The sequence below is a fragment of the Falco cherrug genome, chromosome 11, assembly GCF_023634085.1.
Source record: "Falco cherrug isolate bFalChe1 chromosome 11, bFalChe1.pri, whole genome shotgun sequence".
Classification (NCBI taxonomy): domain Eukaryota; kingdom Metazoa; phylum Chordata; class Aves; order Falconiformes; family Falconidae; genus Falco; species Falco cherrug.
This window is the reverse complement of record NC_073707.1, coordinates 28,038,763-28,051,144: the sequence shown is the minus strand read 5'-3', so window position 1 is coordinate 28,051,144 and position 12,382 is coordinate 28,038,763. Positions and strand designations below refer to the sequence as shown.

At 49.2% G+C, this 12,382-nt stretch overlaps 1 protein-coding gene across 1 annotated transcript in view; it reads right to left on the bottom strand.

Annotated features, from left to right (window-relative positions):
- The window catches only part of TNIK (TRAF2 and NCK interacting kinase), a 163,268-nt gene that overhangs the window by 124,386 nt on the left and 26,500 nt on the right, over positions 1-12,382 (bottom strand). Inside the window, 1 exon segment of the mRNA XM_055723778.1 lies at positions 10,370-10,435. Coding sequence (XP_055579753.1) covers positions 10,370-10,435 — 66 coding nt within the window.

Below are 12,382 nucleotides of genomic sequence, written 5' to 3'. Positions count from 1 at the left end.
CACAGCCTCCAGACAGGGCTTGTGGGCAGCTTTGCAAAATTAACTATGGACATCTGAAATCCAAATCTGTCCTTCATGCAACTCCCTCCCCTTCACCATTCCCACGTTTAAACACATTGGGCTGAATTACCTCCCTGTCCCTCTTTGCACCTGTATGCTCAGGTCGTTTCAAGCATCATTTGCCATCTTCACAGTGGATTAAAAAAAAAAAAACACCAAACCAAAACAGTAGCAGTAACAACAACAATAAAATAATAATAATAAAATTATTACAAAGACCTGCAGAAGGTTATTCATTTTGGAAAGTTACTGCCACAGGTTGCAAGCACCCCCATAAAACAGCGGAAACCAGGGCAGAGCAGCATCCCTCCCGCTGCAGGGTGCTCCTGCTGCCAGTGCTGCTGTGGTCCCTTGATGAAACCCTCGAGCCACGCTACTGATGTAACCCAACAACCCAGGGGGTTCCTACAGCCCCTCCGAGTCCAACCGCCACGCTCAAGCAGAGAGTCACACCAAGAGAAGGACCACCAGCCCCAACCCAACACCTAGATTTCTCATCCTCCTGCAGACCTGCGGGCCACAGCTGAGTCTCCTGGGTGCACCCCATGCTTCTCACCCTTTCTGCTGGGAAAACTAAGGCAACACGTGAAGGAGCATTTACCAACACTTCTTTAAAAGCACTGCCCTGCTCCAGTGGAGAGCAAGATATCTTGGAGGAAGAAGCCTAAGAATACAAATAATGCTTGGGACATCAGCACACAGGTCTATTGCCCAGCCGAGCCCAGCGGCAGGTGACCACTGGCAGGGAGCAGGGTGCCCCGGGCTGTGCAGCACCGAGCACACAGGCAGGGATGCTCCACACCCACGGGCAAGCACTGAGCCCCGCATCCCCACTGGGGCACAGGGAGAGGGGTGGCCACAGCACCTGGCCTTGCACCTGGTGCCACACAGGACTCCCTGGGCTGAATCGCCACAGCTCGTGCTAACGAAGGCTCAGGCTCCCCACGTCCCTGCCAGCTGGTCACAGCGCTGCCTGGAGCCCTAAAGTGACCTCCTTCTCAGCCACCTACGCAGGGAGCCCAGGGAGACAGGGGCTGGGTGACAAGCACAGCACGGTGGGGACATGGGGATGGAGCTGGGCTCTTAGTCACACACTTCCATGAGCACATTCAAATGCAAGAATTTAGAGACCTAAATGCACAAAAAAAATTTAAAGACGTAAACAAAAAAAAATTATGCCAATCTGCCATTCTTATGAGAGGGGAGGAAAAATCCCACAACATTTGGAAGCAGGCTGTGTTTGCTTGGCACTTTCCATCTTTAGGTAATTAGTGTAAAGGGCTTCCCAGGTAAACCTAAGAATAAACTGCAAATTTCAAGAGAGACACTTCTCTCTGCAGCAAGCCTTCAAAGCGTAATCAGGGGAAGATGCAGAGCTCCAGCTGGCTCCCCATAGGCATTGCTTGCCTTCAAGTCTTCAGGGTCGGCCGCAAGTCAGGCTGCATCAAGATTTGGAAAAATGTAAAAAAATGACAAGCAAGAAACATCTCTGAAGACAAACACTTCAGCATCTGTGAATGCCTCAATGGACTAAGCTTTACAGGCTACTGCTCCTCCCATCCCCTCCTCTAAACTTTCCAAAAAGTCCTCTCCTGCCTTAGCTGAGAGTGGCACCTTCAGAGCTGGGAAGAACAAAATGCCTCCCAGCTCCAAAACCTACTTTTCCATACTTCTTTAGACTGTTTTGCTCAGCTGACCTACTAACAGCTGCTGTGCTGGGCTCCTCTGGGAACCAGCCTCACCCCCAAGCCTTTGTTTTCAAAACGCTGGTGCTGGGGCACCTAGCACACCGTCTCCTCATAGATGGCTTCCCAGTGCTGGTACCACCAAGCAGCTCCCAGCTCTGGCCAGCCCCATCTCCCCAGGTATCTGGGTGTCACCCGGCTTCTGATTTTACGGGGAGAAGGATGAGGACAGGGACAGGGGAGAAGAGAGGAGACATTTAGCAAAGGTGACCTGACAAGTTCACAGCAGCAAGGACTTGGCCCTAGGTTGCCTGTACACTGCACTAGGCTCCCATTCACTAGATTAAGTCTATACTCCTTAAATACCATAAACAAGTTAATAACAACAAAAACCAGCAGGTACCAGCTTCTACTTAAGAGCAGGATGCTCCTCACCTGTTGCCCTGTAGCCCAAGGCTACTATTAGACCAACATACTCTAACAGTAAATGTTCTTTGTAACCCACCCAGGCCTTACAGCACCCATACCTCAGCCTCATAACATACTACATGCTACTGTAAGGTACTACAGTGAGCAATGAAAGCTTCAGTGGGATGAGAAGCTGCACCTCCTGAAAGGGAAAGTGACGCTCCCACACGCAATAACCCCGATTCTGAAAGCTGGCCCTTTCCTAAGCAGCTCCCCCCGCAGCCCCACCTCCCAGGTTCAGCAATGCAGACGGGAGCTGGGTGCCCAAGCACCTCACCAGGAACTGCCCCAAAGAGCCTGGCCAAAACAAGGGACTCGGAGCAACCTCAAGAGTGGCTGCACAAGCACAGACCAGCCTGACAACTCACGTGGACCAATTCCTCCTGGGGTGCTCGAGACATCTGGGCAGCGAGTCGTCTCAGACACAGACAGGTATGTCTGCCCTCATCTTTGCCTTACCAGACCATTCCGCTGTGGCTCTGCTTGCACAGCCACCCATACAGCAGCGCTGGTCCACAACCATGAAACCTACGGATACTGGGGCTACCGAGCCAACCAGTGAATTGGTTTAAATGTCCTCACAGAAGACCTGAGAAAAGACAGGTCTGAGTTCCCAGTCCAGTCACTCCTAAGGGACAGAAGGTGGTACTGGACATGGTGCTTGCTCACACCCTGTGCAGAGCAGGTGCTCGCACAGAGCATCTTCTAATCCCCACAAGTCAAGTGGAAGGCTCTCCCTTCTATTCCTATCCACGCCTGGCACCCACACCACCAGTGCTGCAAGACCCAACACCACTTCCCCATGCTTTCTAGCACACCACCGGCTTTACTTCGCATCATCAAAGGTAGCATTTTTCCCCCCATGCCATTGCAGATATGTTTTTTGCGCAGTATTTACAGAAGCAGAGCATCCAGCAATGCAAGGGAGAGTGGGCAAATGTCACTTCACAGATGCATCGGTCTGCTCCCGACCTTCACCCTGCCCTTTCCCATCACAAAATCCAGAGGGGTGGAAAAAGAATAAAGCTTAAAAGAGAGGTAATACAGGATCATTTTAAATCACCTTTTGTAACCTGCATTCTATAGGACTGAAACGTAAAAAGCACCTTTCCCTTATATTATTCAGAAAGCAGCAAAGTTAATGTGACATATTGGTACGTAGGCGTGTGGGGGCTGGTTTCTTGGGGGGAGGGAGGGAGGGCTGAGGGCTCTCTGTGTTTCAGAGAAATGAAGCAGCACAAGATGTACCAGTTGCTCTGGTAACAAAGCTTTTCCTCTCCCCCCCCCCCCCCCCCCTTCCTTTTTTCCTTTTTTTTTTAAAAAAAAACAAAAACAAAAACAAAAAAAAAAAAGAAAGTAAAACATCATTTTAAGCATTTTCCAGTCAAGATTTCCTTGCCTGCATGGCAAAAACAAGTCCCCGTTTCGGAAACGTACACACCCCATTTGAGTCAGCAAGGAAAGGACCTTCTCTTCTAGAGAAACATCGCAGGGAAGCTGATAAATTGAGGTCACCCGTTTTCCTTCTGATAATGCAAGCACGCGTTATTGCATACTGGGATGGCAGGCCAGCCCCTTCCCGCGACCCAGCAAGAGCTGATAAAAGCCCAGCACCACCCGGGAGCCGGTGCCTACGGGAGCAGGAGAGACCCCCGCCCCAGCGAGCATCCTCACACAGCAGCACTGCTGTCCTCTCTGCCAGCACAGGGAGCCATCCCAGCGGAAACAACGGCTTAATATTTAATACTGTGCTTGTAATACGGAAGGATTATAAAGCAGCTTTTAAGTCTCATAAATCCATTGACACTTCCACGGCCCTTATGTGACCTTGAAGATGCCAAGCAGCTGGTGCCTGCCCACGCGGGCCCGTATCTGGACATGGATGGGAGCAGTCCCAGCCACCACCAAAGCACCCCAGCAGAAAGAGCAGCCCTGGACAAGGCTCAGCTCAGCGCTGGTTCCCTGCTCTGCTGCCCCAGCGGGCCAGAGGCAAAGTGCCTCCCTGTCTCAGCCCTATGGAACTGCCTCTTAGCGCAGCACCAAATCACAGGGAAAGCCATGCAACTCCTCAGATCAGAAAGGACCAGCCCCTCATGGGTTTGCCTCGGCTTCAGCAATTGTCAGACCATGATGAGGGATGGCTATATGCATACATATACATGCGGTTACACTCAGCCTGCCCTGTCATGCAGCAAAAGCAAGCTCTGAAGAGGCTGAAGACAAGAAGGACCCAAAGCTGAGGATACAATGCTTGAAGAACTTATCTGGCTCAAGTCACATCCAACCTCATGACACCACTGTTCACTTTATGAACATCAAGAAGTTGCAAAAAGGGAAACGCTTACAACGTGCCTTCAAATGCAATAGCTGGCTGTCTAGGGTTAGAGCTGTTGGTTTAGATTGCAAGATATGGAGCTCTGGAATTGCTTCGGCAGCCCACGAAAATGAGCATCAGGTGCCCTTGGCACGCTCAGGACCACCACACAGCAGCCACCGCTGCAGGACACGTGTTTGGACCAGGGGTGGCCAGCAGCATGACCCGCTCCACAGGCAGCACACGCGGTTTGCATGCATTCAGCCTGGTCTCTTGAGCAAGGCACAGCAGTCAATCTTCAGCTATAAAAGCTGTGTATGTAAACTAAGATTAATTCTTTACAGCAACAATCCCCAGGAAATATTAATTGCGTGCAGCATGGTAACTTCTTCCACACGGCTAAAAGCAACAGTGATTAATTATCAAACTATTGACCATCAGCCTTTCACAAAGAGGCACAATAAAACAACTGATTATTAAAAACAATTAATGTCATTCTTGACTCAGGCTAATTATCTGAACTGCTAATAACGACCCAGGCAACTGCAGAGCCTCTGTTCTCACCAGGGCTGAGGCAAGGGCCCAGCGCTTCAGCAGCAGCGGCTGGGCTGAGCCAGACCTCAGGCAGGCTAAACACAGCACAGACCTCAGATTAGCTATTTTCTCACACCTCCCCTCAAAAAAAAAAAAAAAAAAAAAAGGTAAAAAAAAGTAAAAGACAGACAGAAAAAGCTCTTCTAAAAGCTTTTCTTTATTCATCTGCTACCCCACCAGCCTGCGGCACTGGGATGCTCAAGGGTGTCACAAGGATGCTGCTGTGCAGGGGAGCGCACGGGAGAGCAGGACATGAGTTATCCCTCCTCATTCAGCACCTGCAAGCTCCGGGACACCATTACTGAGAACAGGCTTGTGCCCAGGACCATCTCAGGGGTTTGACTCAAGGACCAAAGCATCCCAGCAGTTCTCCAGATGCTCCCAGCCCTCCAGAACAGGTGATCTTGAATTTCAAATGTTTTATTCACTCTGTCATACCCACACACCTCAAAATCTTGACCTACTGGGTCAAACCAGTGGGTTTGCCTCCAGGGTGGATCAGTCCTGGCTTCTGGCAAATGCTAGCTGGGTAATAAATAAATAAACCCTGACAAAAGACCTTGAGATGCCTTTCTTCCTTTTTTCCCCCCTCCATGTATTTTACCCCAGACAGACACTACAGTGCAACAAAGAGCAATTGCAAAAACCATGTCCTCTTCAAACAGCTGCCTAACCTGGGCTGGCAGGGAACAGGGACAGCCCGCGGCCAGGCGCCCTGCCAGGAGGTGGCTGGTGGCACCCCGAGGGGGCTCCCAGGGGGGACCCCTGCTCTGCCCCATCCTGTGATGATGATGGAGGAGCTCCCTGGGGAGCCACAGCTGTGAGACTTGTGGCTCGTGGATCCCACACGCTCTAAATTAGAGCGCAGAATACTGCTGCCTAATGGCTTAGTGATTATATGGCATTTACCAGCTAATTAAACAATCAATAGTTATTGTGCAGTTATGGAGTTAGCCCACAGTACTGTATCCTGTACCTTGCAAAATAAAGCCTTGCTAAAGCTGTAAATGGAGAGCCACATCCCCGGGGCACCAAGCAAAGCAGCACTTGGCATTAATGACCACTGTCCTCCTGGAATGGTTGGGAAGAAGCACACAAGGATGTAATCTCATTGTCATTTATTACCCTGTTCAAAGCTGCAAAGCTATAAAAGATGAGAGAGGCAAAGTTACCATCTGACCTATTTACTGATTATTTTTTTTCTGCTATTGCTAAGGCTTGCATCAAAATCCTGCTTCGGTAACACTGTGCATGGGCCAGCGTGCGAACACCCATGGCTAAGCAGGTCTAAAACTACTGCAGGATTGCTTTGGTTTTTAACGTTTTCAGTGCACAATAAGCAGTCCACTGCATGTCTTCCCCCAGCTCTGTACAGATCTGTTGGAAAGGTACTGCTGAGTAACTTACAACCTAGTATCCTTTTACTTTCAGCCTGCATATTTATTGGTGTTGGATGCGCCAGCAGTTGTGGCCCTGATGCTGAGATTTATCAAGGCAATCTAAGCACACACAGTATTCTAAGAACTTTTTGCTTGTTCTCTTATGCAAAGTAGAGATAAGCAGTAATAATAATTTTCTGGAACACAAAAGCAGCATTTCCTCACACTTTAGATAATGCTCTAAAGGGTCTTAGTGATTTTTGTGTTTACACTTTTGCATTCAGCCACTAGCTACCTGCTAAAAATGTGAGGTAATGGCTGTATTCCCCCAGTGCAACTCATCATACTCCTGTTAGCCATTTCTTTAAAAGCCTTAAATGGAAAAAAAAAAAAAAAAAAAGACAATTCAAGGACAAAAAAACCCAACACTACTGCAACAATGTCTGGCCCAGGAGCTAGCAGGCTCTCAGCCTTTTATCAAAAACAGTTTACAATCCGTAACATTAGATGCAAGATTATTAAAAAATAAAGAAAAGCTTCTGATTCAATTAGAGAGATAAACCATCACCGCTGCGGTCCCTCATTGAAATAAAAATCAAGCTATTCGCAAGACATTGTTAAGCGGCAAACAAGGAACATTATTCTCTCTACAGTTACCTAAAGCAAAGAGCTTGTGGTTGGGGTTAGAGGACAGCAAGCAGAGCGGGTCACTGCTGAGGGCTCCTGCCGTGTTCAGGTGTCACTGGGGTATGGCCAGAGCTGGGAAGCACCAAACTGATGTCTTAACCTGCAGTCCTGAGCAAAGAAAGGCCCCGACTTGAAAATACAGAGATCAATCCGAGCAAGTTACTTTTGCCTCTGGAGCACAAGGCTTTGATTTACACAAGCACTGTGTACCACCTGAAAGGGATCTTCAAACCATGACCCAGAAAGCAGGATCAAAGCAACCTGTACAGCAAGCTTCACCCCAGTGCCCATGCTTCAGCAGAGGGGAGACTTGGCCAATACTTTTCTCCTACAAGCAAGGAGAAGGCATGTGCTGTGGCAAGGGCTCCCCAGCCTCTCCAGCAGAGCAGATCCTAGGGTGGGCTCCATGAACCTCTGATGGCTCCCGTTACCGTGGTACCACCAGACATTTCTCAGGCTCCCAACCTTGTCACAGGCTGCAATATTGTTCAGTCATCAGAACAGCGTAACTGTGCACTTTATCCCATGGGATCAATGGGAGGTTTGCACCTTGCACGTGTCCCTCCACGTCCTGGGCAGGCTAGTGAGTTACCACCAGGACACCTGTAGTCTCCAACACAAATATGGCCATGCAGCAGTGCTAGAGCTGGCTGCCAGCTCAGGTTTTCCAGGGGAAACATCAGGGCTGCAGTCCTGTAGCACACTAACATAAGATACTCTCCCCTGCCTGCAAGAAGTATCTCACTTCTGCCTCTCCCCAATGGGAAAGCTGCCCTTCTTGCTTCAGAGAGGGACCAGCCATGCGAAGAAGAGGTGATGCTCACCAGGTGACTGCTCCTGGCTGAGAGCAAAGGGGCTGGACCTGCAAAGCTCAGGCTAAGAAGACAGCACCAGCACAGGCACCACAATGAATTATTCCCTCCACATCTGAAAATACAACCAGAGGCACACACAGCCTTTAAGAGGACAGCAATGGTGTACCTCGGGGACCACCAGAACAGAGGGGTGCCCTCAACCCCACCTGAGATGGGTTTGAAGTGGTGGCGGAACAACCATCTAGTTACACAGGACGCTGCTCCCGGGCATGGACCACTTCTAAGGGCTGTTTTAGAATGGAGCCAGAAGGTCTACATGTCTTGAAAGTTGATCCATGTGTTTTGCTGCAAGAAATAAATACAGCAGTGGTATCTGGAGGAAAAAAATCACAGGGATCTTATTTCCGTGCTGAGTTTAGGGTGGGACACCATAAACAGTTATGTATGCTTTATATCAAAGTCCCCTTTTGTTTACAGGGTGAGCGCTAGTCCAAGACTTTAGTTTAAGGAAGCTCGGAAGCCAGTCTTAGCCTGAACTCATACCTCAATACTTACTAATTCAGTTTGGAGAGCAGCGTTCCCCCCTCCACCCCCATCGCCATCCCACCTGGCACCGGTACCAAGTAAATCACCAAGGACAATCCGATTACTCCAGCAACTCAAAAATAGTTAAGAGGAGGATTTTTTTCTTGTACAGCAGGATAAAAAGGCAACCCAGATATGTTCACCTCCTGGAAAGCTGACACTTGGATGTTTCTGGGTGGTTTTTCCCCCACTTTGAGGTAACACAGACACACCAAAAGAATCAAACACAGCAAGAGGAAACCAAATCAGCAGAGCCCTGCAACCGGCAGTGCCAGCACCAGCTCGCTTATTTCCCTTTTCTGCTCTCCACAAAAACATGACGCTTTCAAAAGGCCATTAAAAGGCGCATAGTTTCCACTGATTGTTAGAAATATGCACCAGTTAAAATTAGGTCACCCTCTACCATTATTTTAGCAGCTGAGAAGAAAAACAGTTCAGAAGGGAGCTCCCATGGTGGGGAGTGTGCAGTGGAAAAACCCTTCAGAGGGGAAGGGTCCCGGGAATATAACCTTGATAAGAACAGTTTTGGCGTGGGATGTTTCCCCTTCCCCCCCCCCCCCCCCCCCTTTTGTTTGGTTTTTTTTAAAATTCATTCCAGTTCAAAAATTCACACATTCAAAACTCCAGGAGTTCCAGTTCATCTTCAGTTCACTTCAGTCCCTCTGTCTTCATACTGACGGGATTAGCCTACAGCAGCAGGATGGGGGAACCAGAATCCAGAACAAATATTTACTGACAGGTAGCTTTTTAAGCACCCTTCTCTTCTTCTCTTCAGCAGGGGCAGCTTGCTGTCTCTTACCACATGACAGGCAAGAACTGTGCCTCCAAAGTGACAGAGTAAGAGCACATGAATACATTCTTTTTTATAGTCAAAAGATAACATGAGCATGATGGGCAAACATGATCTCTGTGTGCACACATACATGAGCACACGTATAGACAGAACTTGTGCCTGTGTATACAGATGTTTTTGGGAGAACCGGGCCCAGGGGAGCTGCTGTCTCCCAGGAGACCGAAATATTTGGCAAACTCCTTGTGCTATCATGACAAGAAATATCTCCCCACCATATACGAAGTGCAGATAAGCCTAGACTTCAAAACAATTCAATCCCTCCCCAACCCCACAAGAATCCTCCACAAAAAGACCCCACCAAGATGACAAATTCTGGAAATCCCCCAAGCTAAGATGTGTTTGGAACAGGTGATGTATATTTAGCAGAGGGGGGAAGTTTTAAATATGCCTGTAAAGTAGTGCACGGGTTTAAAATGATGTTTTCCACAGTCCCCTCACTATTCATCTGGAGAGCTGCTTTTAGATGTTTATAGAAATTTAATGCAAGCCTATTGACTGTTGCGTTTTTAATCCTGCAGCAGGTTTGTGCCGGTGGAAGGGTGGCAGCCAGCCCGTGCATGAGCAGAGCACTAGACTGTAGCAAACTCATTTGGCAGCCTATCGCAGCCGTAAACTCGGCTCTCAGAAGAGATCGAGATTTATCTATTAAAGCGCAGACTTTTCACTCCCTCTTCATCATATAATCAATAAAAAGTAACTGGGGGGAGAGAAAAAGGCGATTTATTTTTTAGTGACAGTTTCAGAACTAATATGAATTGCTTATTATAAGAGCTGTGTGCACCACACAGTACTTGCACGCAAGACCAAAAAGCCAGAGTTCAGCAAGGCTTCTTGTCAGGGCTGAAACAAGCCAAACCTAGCCAAGACGATGTGCTGGGATGCTCCATGTTCAACACACTGCCAAGGCAAACTTCAGGTGGAGCCCTTACCTTATAGACTTGCCCATAGGTACCATTGCCAACAAGCTCCACCAGTTCAAAGATTCCTGCGGGATCCTAGGAGAAAAGGAAGAAAATACATATTTACGCATTTCCGCAAAAACATACATTTAACAAAGACAGATCAACATTTCACTGACAAACATTCCGAGTGTTTTAATTTTTTTCAGGCAGCCCAGGGATCAGCATTGCAGTGACGATGAGCAGACGCGCGGCACCGCCCCAGCAGCAGCCCAGCCAAGCCATGCCGGCACGGGCAGCTGCAGCACTGCCGGCAGCACAGCTCTGCCCACCCCCAGCATCTGGGCTGGGAGATACCAGGCTGGTGCCTCTGAGCGAGCACTGATCCATTTCACAGTCATCTGCTTGAAATTGGAATGCTCAGTGTACGTTTTAAATGCAACAGCAATTATTTGCTATGAAAACAGGGCGGGGGGGTTATGCATCAGTTTTGGAATAAAACAAGCTAACTGGCAGGATGCAATTTTGGGGCTCAAACCAGGGTTTTCCTGCTCTATTCCTAAGGTCAGCAGCATTAGCATTACTTGGCTTAAATGTCACTTTTGGTTTGGTGCATCCTGGCCCTTGACATTCTGGTTTGTCAACTGAGACAAGCAGATGTAGGGCAGTGCCACACAAGGACACAATGATTTGGAAGGTGGCACGGAAGCACCAAAACCTGTCCCCAGACCCCCAGTCTGCACCCAGCTAGGGGAAGGGCAGTCACACACACACGGAAACTGGAGAGCATCGCCGGCACAGACAAAAGATGATGCAAGCAGAGAGGTACGAGGGAGAGCGGAGAAAGAATAAACCAGCGCTGCTATTTTCTCCTCTCGGTGGGTCTTCCCCTTCCAGGAGCTTTATTTATATGTACTCTTCCGCTCCTCCTCCTTCTCCTATACTCATTGCTCCAGTTTTGGATGGCGCAAGCCCCCTGGAAGCCGGTGGATGCAGCCATCCCAGCATCTCGGGGGTCTATGCACCCCTGCAGTCACCCAGCCCACCCAACGTCCCCTGCTGGATTTTGAGTCATTTGAACTATCAAACAATCTGGCATTCCAGTGAGCAAAGGACTGCCAGTTGTGATCCGAGAGGATGCAGACGGGTCAATTAACGGCTCTAACATGCAAAGGAGGATCAGCCGGCAGCACTCCTTGGGAGACAGGAGAGGGACAACCACCACCACATTACAGACACAGAGATTTCATTCATTACAAAGCCCACATCAGCTCAAGATGACCTCTGCATCCAAAAGTCAAACACTGGGTCTTTGTGAGCAGCTGAGAAGCAAGGTTCAGCATATTAGCAATGCCGTAAGTAAATTAATCCAAGTCTCGACGTGACCGAAGCAGCTTTCCACCCAGCCAAGAACATGCGCTGCCACGTACCTGCCGGGGTTCGGCACACCTCCATGGCAGAGTCACAGCGAACCCTCTGATTACCCCTCACATTTAGAAATGCCACATCCCACTTCTGCCTGTTTCTCCCATCACACCCACAGCTTCCTCAGGCTGCAGCATGGGAAGCCCCGGGGAGCTCCGAGGGCGAGACCCCCAGCTCAGCCTTCGGTGGGACCATCTGCAGCCAAGGGCAGGGAAGCTGTGCTGGGGAAGGCTCCCAGACCACCGAGGACACATCTATCCTGATGCAAACATACCCCAGCTAACCTTCAGGTGGACACTCGGGCACCACACATGAAGCTGTGGCACAACAGGTTTCTAGCATGCAGCATCTCGGCCGGGTTCGGACAGCCTGTGGCTTCACTGCCTTGGTACTAGGCAGGGAAATGCCACGAACAGATGGGAAAGGGAATGGGGGGTACACCGGGTTTCCACACTGGGTGAGAAAGGATGGGGGGAAACGTGGCAGCAGCTGCTGTTTATTTTTTTGAGTTTCTTTCCTAAGGGTTGTTCTCTGCAGTGCTGAAACTCTGAAAGAGGCTTTTCCAGTGCTACAAGTATATCTATTTTTGAATATTCACCAGAAGCAAGCTGTGCCTAG